The sequence below is a fragment of the Sceloporus undulatus genome, chromosome 4, assembly GCF_019175285.1.
Source record: "Sceloporus undulatus isolate JIND9_A2432 ecotype Alabama chromosome 4, SceUnd_v1.1, whole genome shotgun sequence".
NCBI classification, from domain to species: domain Eukaryota; kingdom Metazoa; phylum Chordata; class Lepidosauria; order Squamata; family Phrynosomatidae; genus Sceloporus; species Sceloporus undulatus.
In genome coordinates this window covers 32,676,719-32,689,251 of record NC_056525.1, presented here as the reverse complement: position 1 = coordinate 32,689,251, position 12,533 = coordinate 32,676,719, and the positions used below count along the sequence as shown (strand labels likewise).

The following is a 12,533-nucleotide window of genomic DNA, read 5'->3' as shown; positions in this document are numbered from 1 at the left end:
TTCTATAAACACTTTATCCTTGGTGATAATTGGCAGGTTAATAAATAGGAACATCAGTCTTGGCAATATACTCATTTTAATAGTCGCAATTCTACCCAATAATGATAAATCGTAATTATTCCACAAAGCCAGATCTCTACTTATTTGTTTCCACAAATTTTTATAATTATCTTTAAATAAATTTAGATTCTTTTCAGAAATCCATATGCCCAGATATTTAACTTTCTTTTCTATTTTTATACCTGATTTTTTAGCTAATTCTGTCTTTTCTTTTTCTTTCATATTTTTTGTCATAATCGAAGTTTTTGTCTTGTTTATCTTAAAGCCAGAGACTGATCCGAACCCCTTTAGCTCTTCTAACAAAAAATTAATATTCCTTTTTGGATCTTCAAGGAAGATGACCATGTCATCCGCGTAGGCTCTTAATTTATGCTCATGGCCCTTCACTTTTGTCCCTTTAATTTTGGTGTTGGATCTTAAAGCATTATTCAACACTTCTAGAACCAATATAAACAAAAGAGGGGATAACGGACATCCCTGTTTAGTCCCTTTATTCACTGTGATGTTATCTGATTTTTCTCCGTTAACTGTTATCCTTATTATTTGTTGCTTATATATTTGTTCGATATTTGATACAAAATTTTCACCAAAGTCCATTCGTTTTAATAGTTCTAACATAAATTTCCAATTTATGTTATCAAAAGCCTTTTCGGCGTCCAGGAATATGAGTGCAGCTTTTTTTTCGTTATGTACATTATAGTAATCAATAATGTTTAACAATGATCTTATATTATACCTAATTTGTCTGTCTGGTAAGAAGCCATTCTGGTCTCCGTGTATAATTTTTGTTAAAGATTTTTTTAATCTATTTCCCAGTATCCATGCAAATATTTTGTAATCTTGGTTTAAAAGTGCAATCGGTCTGTAATTTGCTACATCTGCTGTATCCTTGCCTTCTTTAGGTATTAAGGTTACATCTGCATAATTCCAAGAGTCCGGTTTCCCTTCTTCTGCCACCTTATTAAAGGTACTACATAGTATTTTACTTATTTCTGATTTAAAGATCTTATAAAATTTTGCTGTGTACCCATCCGGGCCTGGCGCCTTACCAGTCTTTAATTCTCCAATTGCTTTTACAATTTCTTCCTCTGTAAACGGTCTATCTAATAATTCTTTTTGGGTTTCATTAATTTTGACTATATTGTTTTTATTTCTATCTAAATATCCATTTATCCTCCTATCTTTCCCTTGACTATCTTCTTCTTCTTGAAATAGCACTTGAAAATATTCTTGGAAATGCTTTTAAAATTTCACTTTGTTTTGTTATTTTATTTCCTTTATAATTGATTTCCGAGATTATTTTTTTGTCCCTTTCCTTTTTTAATTTGTATGCTAACCATCTGCCTGTTTTATTTGCTTGCTCGAAATGTTTTTGTTTAACCGCCTTTAATTTATTTGCTATCAACTCTGTATTTTTTCCTTGTACTATCTTTTTCAGTGTTTCGTATGACTTTTTTAGTTTTTTACTATTCGGATTTCTATCTAGATCAGCTTCAATTCTTCTCAATTCTATTCTTATACTTTCTTCCTTTTTTTGTTTTATTTTTTTCACTTCTGCTGCCTTTTTTATTAACATTCCCCTTATTACTACTTTAAGCGTATCCCATATTGTTTTGTCCTTTATTCCTTGTGTACAATTCTCTTTTAGGAATAAGTTGATTTCTTTTTTTAAGTCAATTACGAATTCTTCATTATTAAGTAGGCTCTCGTCCAGTCTCCACATCCAACCTGTTCTTCTTTCCCCCAGTTCTACTTCTAGCTCTATCATATTGTGATCAGATATTTCTCTTGGTGCTATGTCCATTTTCTTTATTTTAGGTAGCAGGTTTTTTGTGGTAAGGAACATATCCAGCCTTGAAACTGATTTACAAGAGTCTGAGGAGTATGTGTATCCTTCCTTATCCTTATATAGATATGGCCATATATCCGTTAAATTGTGTTCTTCTACCATCCTAAAACAGCTAGGCGGCAGTTTTCCTTGGTTATTTCTAACCTTTTTCAATGATTTTCTATCTCTTTTGGGTTTAAATACCCCATTAAAGTCACCTGTAACTATCAAGCAGTCCCCATCAATTCTATTAAGGTCTTCATTCAATTTTTTAAAGAATATATCCTTTCTTTCTATGGGAGCATAAATGCAGATAACAACTACCTTTTGATTCTGTACGTATAATTGTATTGCTATGTATCTCCCTTCAGTATCTTTAAACAATTCTTTGGCTCCATATTTTTTATTTACATAGATTGCTACTCCTCTCCGTCTTTTCTTTTTGTCTGATGAATAAAAAAGATGTCCTAAACTATTGTTTCTCAAGTATTTTATATCATCTTCCTTTATTTTAGTTTCTTGAATACATATAATATCACAATAATTTTTTCCAAAGTAATGGAATATAAGATTTTTCTTATGCTTTTTATTTAAACCTCTAACATTCAATGAACCAATTTTTAACTTCATTTTCCCTTTCTATTCCCCCCTTCCCGTAAAATTCGTCTTTCTTACTAATGCTAGGTTTCCCCTGCAGACTCTGAATTTATTTTGTCACTTTCTTCTTGATTTAAGTCCCCTGGAGTTAATTTTTCTTTCTGTTTCCTAGTGTCCTTAGACTCCCCTTCCTCTCCTTCCTTCTTTGAGGTTTTTTTTTCCTTTATCTGTCCTTCCTCTGTCTTCTTTCTTTTTTCCAGCTCCTTTTTGTAGAATTCTTTCGCTTTGTCTATATTATCTATTATGTATCTTCTTTGTCTATATGTAAAGATTACACCTTCTATCCTTCCCCACCTATATCTGATATCATATTTCTGCAGTGCCTGAGTCAGAAACTTGTACTCATGTCTTTTCCTTAGTATCTGTGCCGGAATATCCTTAAAAATTTCAATCTCCTTGTCCTGTATTATTAATCTCTTTTCCAAACTCTGTTGACAGATCCTGTTTCTAATTCTCACATTATTAAAGCATATTGCTACGTCTCTGTCTAATCTTTTTTCTTTTGCTAGTCTCGAGTTTATTCTATATATTTTTTCTGTTTGTAGATCAATTATATCTTCAGGGGTCTCTATAAATTCAGCCAACTCTGGGATTATTCGATCAAATAGTTGCTCCTTATCTACCTCTGGTAGACCACGAAGTTTTAAACATCTTTCCCTATGTCTTAGTTCCTGAGTTAGAAGATTTATGTTGTCGATTTGTTGTTCATTTCTTATGGTATTTGTTTTTTTTTCAAGATCCTTCGTTTGTAACGCCAATTGATCAACTTCTGTTCTTAAATCTTTAAATTCTCCTGATATTCTGTCAATTTTACTCGCTAAACTCTCTATTTCTTTATGCATATCTATTCTGATTTCCTCTCTTGAGTCTTTTAATTCTTCTCTTATTTCCTTCTTAAAAGCTTTTTTAAATTCTCTCAATTCTTCTAAGATGATTAAACTAACGTCTTGCTTACTTGTATATTCGTCAGAGCCCCTTCTTGTATTTGAGAAATGTCCTTGATTTCGGGTATTTGATCTAGTACCCGTGGCCATTTTTTAATTTTAATTTTTTTTTTTCAACCAATTAGGCTAATTATATGCACTTTATAATCTCACTTTTCTTAATTTGTCCAAACAACTAGAATTGTTTCTATTGATTTAAATAGATTACCTCAAAAGATCACAGCTTCTAATAGCTCCTGGGGAACGATCACAATATATGTGTCCTTTATGTTCTGTAGATTCAGAAAGAATATAGGTAGAGATCCTTTTTTATAGTAAAATTGTGTAAAACAATAAAGGGTTGTCTAGATTACATCTACCTTATTTTCTAATTTGTATACCACTTAGACTTACTTCAATCCAGGTATACAATATTCCACAATGCCTTTGTGTCTCTACTTACGAGAAAAGTAGGGCAAGATAAGGACAAACACCACCAAATATTAGAGGTTTATAATAAAATCATTACAACTCTTTTCCCCCTATTCTTCCAATTAATTTTCGAGTTCAAAGCAATGTGAGTTATTTAGAATCCTTATTCAGATTTAAATCACTAATATGGGAAGAAAAAGCTTTTTACTGTATATCCAAACCAACATTAAACAAAAAATGGGTTTTCTGCAAGCTAGAACCATAAGGTTACCTCCTTTGGCAATGGTTGCTCTTCGGTTTCCCACCCCTCCCAAGTGCCCCACCCCCGTTCTCGGACAGGAGGTGACGCAGGTGGGGCCAGAAACCCCCAACGAGCCCCAACAGCTCCTTCACCTTCGACGGTGTTTGAGACGCTCCCTCCTTTCACGTTGGGAAAGGGGGAATGCCAAAGAAGGAGTGGGGTTGATGAAACCTACAGTTTCCCTCCCCCAAGTCGCTTTCTACTGACCCCAAATAAAGCGGAGTTCGGTCTAAGCTAGTAGTCTATAATTAAATTTGCTTTGCGTGACCCCTAGTAGCCTGGCGTCCTCGCTCCTCCAGATGGTGGGCAGATGATGGGCGGACTAGAATAGCCCAGAAGAACCTGACGTCCTTGCTCCTCCGCCGCCGAAAACGCCGCCTTTGGAGGGCAGATGGTGGGCGGGCTGAAACAGCCCAGGAGAGCCTGGCGTCCTTGCTCCTCCGCCGCCGAAAACGCCGCCTTTGGAGGGCAGATGGTGGGCGGGCTGAAACAGCCCAGGAGAGCCTAGCGTCCTTGCTCCTCCGCCGCCGAAAACGCCGTGAAGGAGATTTCTGTGTAGCTGATCAGACTATTGGTCCATCTAGTACGCTCTTATTGTAACTCTTAACTGGCAGCAGCTCTCTTTAGTCACTGGCAAAGGTCTTTAATATTTTCTGCTGTTGCAGGGCTGGGCAATTTATGCCTTCGTACATGTTGTGATACTAAATTTCCCATCGGTGTGGGGTGCTACGAGTTGCAATTCAACAAGATCTGGAAGGAAATTGATTATCCATCCATATGCTAGAATTACCTGATCTTTTTGAAGTGGCAGTGAATGGTAGAGGTTGAAGCGTGAATCTTCAGCATGCCAAACACTAAGTTATGGTCTTTTCTTCTTTGTCCTTCTCTTGCAGCCCTGGTTAAAGCACTGGATAGATCTGGGATTTCTGGTCTTATCTGAGTTTTTCTTCAGGATTTTAGCAGCAAACCAGCTCTAAAAAACAAAAACAAAACCCAAGGCCTTATCACCTTTGGTGTATGTTTCATAGCCACCTTATACACATAGTCTGAAGGTAATTTTATACAATTTTTAAAATAGTTTTGTGTATGAGACAAAGTTTGTATACACTGAACCACCAGAACGCAAAGGTGTCACTGTCTCAGCCACTCATTAAAAATGTTTTGGTTTTTGGAGCATTTCGCACTTTGGAATTCAATCTGTATTCTTGAAGGGATTGCCTTCCCCAGCAGTTTCACCCCTTAAATTTTGCTACTTCCCTTATGAGACTTTAAAAAAATAAATAAAGGAAGTTCCCTTGGTGAGTAAATTTTAAAAGAAAAAAGGAGCTTTGAAGGGAAGATTTTAGGCTGCCATATTTGATAGACATCGGAGTTTGGACCCAACCTACCTTTTCAGTGTGGCAGCCTTACCTCTCTTTGATGGTCCTTTATGTTTTGTTGGAAAACAGGGGAAACACTAGAGTCATATCCAGCTCTTTTTCTTTGGGTGGCACACAACACAAAGGGCATCCTCAGGAACCTCATGAGGAACCTGGGAGCCCTGAGGAGGCCTGTAGCAGTGCATCTAACTAAAGGAAAATAGCTAGGTGAGTTTGTACCACTCTCCATCGCTAGATATTCAGGCTGTTTATTTCAAGATTCTTCCATTTGGGGGCTGCAAAAGATGTATTTAATCCTTGATTTTTGAAATTTCAAAGGTGCAAAGCACTTAATTAACTGTTCAATTAAATTTATTAATTAATTATAAATTTTCTATCTTGCCTTTCCACTTTCAAAGCAATTAAGGCAGTTCATACCAATTAAAAGCCTTCTAAACAATCAGCCATCAAACAATTTCAATAAAGCTTGGAATACAATGGATGAAATATTTAGTGATAGCAGGCCTGCAGACAATGAATTCAGGCCATGAACTGACGGAAACATACTAGAATAAGACTTCAGTCATCATGAAAGACGTGGTAAAGAGGGAGACATAATGGATCTGTACATAGTGAATTTGATGCCAAAACACAAAAGACCCCTGTCTCTGAGGTCGGTAGGACTTGTAGCAAGGTCTCACTAGTCAACCTCTGTGGCTGAACCAATTTGTGGTTGATGAGATACCATTTATGGCTTTAAAAGATATAGTTGGCACTGGAATTCCTTGCAGAATTAGTTATGTTTTTAACTTTTGTATGTTTGTGTAATTTTGTACTGTTTTTAGTTAATTTTAATTGTTCCCAAAAATTTATTGTAAAATTTTTAAAAGGTTTTATTTGTGAGCTACCTTGGGTCCTTTCTGGAAGAAAGTGGCATAGTTATGAAATCAAATAAATAAATAAACTACCAGCCAAGTAGATGTAATCATCAGGTTAACTGGCACCATTCAGAACATGTGCAAACTGGATTTTATGCAAAGAGAAAGTGCAATTGAAATATAGGTTCTTTTCACTGCAGAAACAAGGAATCTGAACTTGTTGGAGGGAGAAGTGTGGACTACTATCATGGCTGCTGAGCTGGACTTCTCACCCCCTGAAATTCCAGAACCTACATTCTTGGAAAATATCCTACACTATGGCCTTTTCTTTGGTGCCATTTTTCAGCTCATCTGTGTGTTAGCCATAATCCTTCCTATTCCAAAGACACACAAAATGGTAAGCAGTGATAGACTAGTTTAATTCAGTAGTAATGATGATGTGTAATCTATTTTGATACAAATTCTCACCAAGATTGTTAATAATTTTTCAATGTATTGATGGTATTCTGTAGTGGTCACCTTTGGCTGATAGAGCAATAACTCTCTGATCATTATTTGCTTTACTCTTCCAGTAGACAAAAGAGTAAATTAAGAATTAAAATTTAATTAAGAATTAAAATTTTGAATAACAATTTTCCCTAACATAACCGGTCCAGACTATTTTTGTGGTCTTGGTGATGCAGAAGCATCTAAAACTGAGATGAATACCTCTTCTTGCAGTTAGTTGATGATCAACCCTCCTTGATATTAGCATCTATGCTGTGATTAATAATTTTTGTTTCATACCTGATATTTCATTAATATAGTGGTTTTTCTAAAAGTTTGGGTAATATGTCAGCAAATTAGCTATGGCACTTAGGAGCAGTAACATTCATGTCTGCAAAACTCAGCTTTCCAATAACTTAAGTGATACATACCAATAGCAAGCACATTTCTATACTGCTTTCCAGTTCACTTAAGCATCCCCTAAGCTGTTTAAAATGTGTAAGCTAATTGCCCCCAACAAGGCTAAGTGGACCCTGGAGCCCTGCCTGGGATTGAATTTACAACCTTGTGGCTGTGAATGGCTGCAGTACTGGCGTTTAACCACTGCGTCACCAGGGGTTTCTAAAGTCCTCCATTTTAGGCCTAGGGCTTCCCACAAAAAAGGCAGGTTGCAAAACTGCAATATAGTTTGGAATTACTCTTTTTATAGTCTTTATCCACCCCTGTTTGATACCCACCTAACTGAGCTACTTGAAGCTCATATAGCCATAGGGCACACTCTACTCATTCTGCACTAAAAATGTACAGGATATTGATGTGGGGCTTAATTCATTTGCAGTCTGAGTAGTCCTAATCTGTTCCAAAAAGTGGTGCAATTGAGAATTTACATCACCCTAATTCTACTGCAAAGATCTTCCCAGTGGGTTCCATAGGTTTGCTTCCCTTTATATTGTTTTAATAAATGAGTTTCACTTCCCATTTGTCGCCGGATAATGGAAGAATTATGCCACTTGGTTGAGAGTTGTATTACAATGTATATGCTAGAGAAAGTCAACCATATCAACCTCAAGATGCTCCTGGGCCAGGGTATTGGTGCTACCTGCTTCGGTAGCTTTTTCATGATAAGCATCTTATTTATATGCAGGAAAATATGTCTTTGAAGCCTTGCCTTGAACTGAACATTAGAAGGCAGCAATGATCTTTCAGGACTTGTGAACTTTAAGTCCCTGAATAAATAATGCTTCTTGCTCCATTTTTCTGTGAGAGGGCTGACTCTCTTTTGGCCAGCTTCCTTTGGTGAATCACATCTTTTAGGAAGCAAGCCAAGCCTCCTTTCTTAGAATACCACATGAGCATGAATTGAAATAACCCATTTACTTGTGAGAGATTCAAGCCAAACTCCTTGATGATAAAGATACTGTCAGCTGTTCTCTCCAGTGCAGTGTTATCCGCACTTCCTTAGAGACTTGACATTTGCAAATATCCCTACCATTTTTCTGTGGCCTTTTCCAGTTGGCACACATTGATTTTCTGATTATCCAGAAGCCTAAAAAATATTTATACAAAAGCTTGTTTAATGATGAAAAACAATCTGTGCATCTATGTGGCTTCTTCTGGGAGCTTAGCTCTGTTACCAATCATGTGTGCAGTTCTCTTTTCTTTTCTACAAGATGATGACTCTTTAGTTCCTATGGAAGAAATGTTTTCTGCTGTCATTGATCAGAGATGATAGCAAAGCAGTTGTGTGATGGGAAAGAAAAATGTATCCTTGATTTCCTATTTTTTAAAATGTAAAACCTTCCAGGTTTCAAATAAGATTAGGTGGGTAAGAAGTTATGGCAGGGAAATTACTTGAAAATTATTCTGTTTGTTTGCTTTTCACAATTAAATGTTAATTTCTCTTTTATTTTGCTTTGATAGCTTGAGAAGCCAAGTTTTCTTTTTCTTTTTAAAGTTTTTAACTGTTTGAAGGGCCTGGGCATTTGAAACTCTTATGAATTATGTAGCCCTAAAAGTGGACTTCTATGTCTTTTTACCATGCCAAACATTTGACTTTCCCATGTAGAGTAACTGTGATTTTCTATCCTGCAATCTTCCCCAAACTGGCTCCCTTCAGATGTGTTGAAGTATAACTTCTGTGACCTCCAATTAGCACATCAATTTGTTGTGCACATCAAGAGATTTTCAGATTGGGGAATACTATCATATAAACAGGCAAGAGGGTCATCTAATTTTAAAAAGTACAAAGCTGTATCATATACCTCTCAAAATTGGTGACACAGTCGCTGCCACAATTCAGAGCTCATCACACGATCCCCTTCCCTTAGCGAAATCTTTCTCTGCTTTCTCTTTTTTGTTTCATCCTTCCTATTCTTTCTCTTGCTTTCTTCCTGTCTTTTAGCTCTATATTCACCATAGTAAACCACCACAGTTACCATAAAATTTGACAGCAACTATTGTAGATGTAGCAAGTTAGATGATGGTCTTTCCCCTCTCCGTGACCCTGAATAGAACCAATATATGCCCCGAAGCCTAGAAGATTGCTCATCTCAATAGAAGCTTCCATGGACTAAATTCAGGGTCTGAACAGAAGGCCAAAATAATGCTGCTTTAAGTCACTTTGGAGGTATGCTGTTTAAATGATGCATGCGTCCTAAGAGGTCGGAAGCCACTCCAAAGCTACACTCCAGTCCTAAGGACTGCAGTGTAGCTTTGGTGCAGCTTCTGGCCTCTTACGATGCGTGTGTCATTTAAACAGCATACCTCCAAAGTGACCCAAAGCAGCTTTATTTTGGCCTGTCTGTTCAGGCACTTAGTTTCATTGGCCCAAGATCATATCTGACAAAATTAACTTTACTCCATGAAAGTGTACACATAGGGGTATAATACACTGGTTAGCCCTTAAGGCATTCTTGCTACAACATGTTAACACAACTACTCCACTTGAAGATTTCAACTTGATAGGCCCTTTTCATATGTACTTTGCTACATGTAGTGACAAAATAGCATAAACCACTGGGATGGACATACACAGAACTAGTTAATGTTAATTCCTATCAGAACAACTTTTGATGAAATGATGAAATTGCATTGCAAATTTGTTCCATTAATTAAATGGGAACTAAATTCAGCTAACTAGATCCAGCCTGTAGACTTTGATGTGTTGTGAGCATGTACAGGTTTTCATAGTAAAAATATATCAACCAGAATTAACCTGCAGTCAGCATCCTGCTTTTATACACATTTTTGTTGTTGTTTGCTCTCCTTCATCTAGGCCCAATTAACCCTTCCCTCCTTATGCTTTCCCTGCTTCCTCCTGATTTCTAACCCTTATCCAGCTCTTCGTTGTTTTCACATCAAGCCCTTCCTCTTTTTTCCTGCCTAAACTGGAGGTACAGTATACAGTGCACCCGCATCATACGCGGGTGCGCTATACGCAGATTTGAGCATATGCTCAAACCTGCGTAGAGCCATGTGGGGTGGCGTGTCCCGTTCAAATGAATGGGGCATGTGTGCGCTGCCACCACATGCACGGCTCGAGCATACGCGTTTTTTGGCTTATGCGGGGGGGGGGCCCGTAACAAACCCCCCCTAAGCCAAGGGTGCACTATATTCTTAAAATGTAAGCAGGATGCAGTCCTATACACACTTCCTTGGAATTAAGTCTTAGTACTCAGTCACTTAAGACAAACTGCATTGGATCAGTATGCATGATCAGTTTTTTTGCATTTACTTTTTAAATAATGTGTTTTTAAACCAGGTAAAAATAGTGTTCCCTTTTCTGTCCCACCTCTATAGTATTCTCATAGATGAACAAAATTCCATAAGAAAGCTTAGGGTTGCTTTTAGTGTGTGAACATCTGTGAATGCATGCCCAAAATTACTGACTTTGTTTCTCTAAACAAATAGGATACCGAAAACTTTGAGACAAAAAGTTCAGAAGTGGTAAAGAAACCTAAAGCTACTGCTGCATCATTAAATAAGAAGCCCAAGAAAGAAACCAAGAAGAAGCGATAACAGCTTCATAATATATTTTCAAGACCAGATTATGGCAAGCAGCAAGCTTTCCTGGAGACAATATTTGGTGAAAAACAACTGTAAAGACTTTTAATAACATTGTGCTAATTTTTGTTTTGGATCAAGTGGAGGTACCTCTTAAAATGTTTATGATTATTATTGTCTGATCTGTTGTAAATATATGTAAGGTTTGCTGAACTTTTGTACTAAGGTCACTGTCATGGCCAGCCAAGAGCAGGACTCTGAGGATGAGGAGGAGGATGGGTCTACTCCAGAGCAATGTGTAATTGAGGCTACATCAGGTGTTAATCCTGCTCTGCCAGAGCCCAGCCCTGATCTCCCAGCTCCAGAGGAGGAGGTTCAGCCAGGTCCTAGTGCTGATGGGATTCCTCTGGTGGTACAGCAGCCTAGTGGTGACTCTGGGGAGGAACCAGGCCTGGAGGTTCCCTCCTTTAGGCAATGCAGGGCTGAGAGTGCTGGCAGACGCAGGTCCAGGAGGATTGCTGAGAGGCAATTGGCAAACAAGCCTCAGCTGGCACCGAGGAGGGAATCTCCTACTTAACCACCTGTGAGATGCTAACTCAGTGCCAGAGTTTATTGCATGATCCTTTGGTGAGACTGCTGCCTGCACTGGCTCTGTGTATCTTGACTCCTTGTTGCCTTGACTCTTGACCTTTGAGTGAACCTGTCTCTGGACTGGACTGACTATTGTGATCTCTGTTCTCCTGACTTTGGCTTTGCTCTTTCTCTCAATCCCTGCAAGGTTTGTGGACTATTTCCAGCTGCAGAGCTAATTACCTTGCTGAGCCCTCCTTATTGGCGTGTGTTTGTGTGTGCTGGCCATAGTCCAGGACAGTCACCTCCTTTTTGTTGTTGAGATGTGAAGTCAAAGTCCCATAAAAGGAAACAGGACAATAGACTTGCTTGTCTCTGTCATATTCTTTTTCATGCTTTTTTATAAGACAAAAGGATCAAACACTACAACTCTTTTATTTTGTATTTCATTTATATGCTTAATATACCTGATATTACAGCCTGATTATTGTCTTTTACTTTATTTCTTAAAAATGATTCCTGTGTCTGAGTTTAGCTTTTCTTGAGTATTCTTTGACAGTTTTAACTATCTCCCCTGCACTTTGTGCCTAATTACATACGTCATTGCTCTTGTCTCTGCTTTGAAACATACTTCAGTGCTCTTTTTTTTAAAAAAAAGGAGTCGGGTGGGCTGACTTCATAGGAGCCATGATTCATATTCACTGAAAAATATGCACTTACATCCTTGTGAAAACCCACAGAGACAACAGTAGGACAGATGTAAATCCTTCTGATACGTGAAATTTCATTCGGTTACATACGCTACTCATTTTAATAGAGAACTCAGGTACAAAATTATAAAGGCTATGTGTCAATTGAGAAACAAGAGGGAAATGTTAACTGCATGGAGAAAAACAAAATGTTTCAAGAAGTGGAAAAAATGTATTGGGGGATGTATTGTAATGTTCTACCATAGTGGAACTACAAAATGTCTCCACCCTATCTTTGAGCAAGGTTAATCTTCCTTCAGTATCTCCACCCCCTCCTCCCGCCACAACC

General features: G+C 37.6%; 1 protein-coding gene across 2 annotated transcripts in view; it reads left to right on the top strand.

The window, feature by feature from the left end:
* Window positions 1-11,365, top strand: part of MANBAL (mannosidase beta like) — a 14,411-nt gene extending 3,046 nt beyond the window's left edge. Inside the window, exons 2-4 of one of the 2 annotated variants that reach the window (XM_042461232.1) lie at window positions 5,095-5,253; window positions 6,638-6,834; window positions 10,833-11,365. In XM_042461232.1, the coding sequence (XP_042317166.1) occupies window positions 6,685-6,834; window positions 10,833-10,940 (258 nt within the window). In that variant the 5' untranslated portion in view covers window positions 5,095-5,253; window positions 6,638-6,684 and the 3' untranslated portion in view covers window positions 10,941-11,365. The remainder of the gene's footprint in view (window positions 1-5,094; window positions 5,254-6,637; window positions 6,835-10,832) is intronic. The other variant, XM_042461233.1, reaches the window with a different exon arrangement.
* Window positions 11,366-12,533: the final 1,168 nt, after the last annotated feature.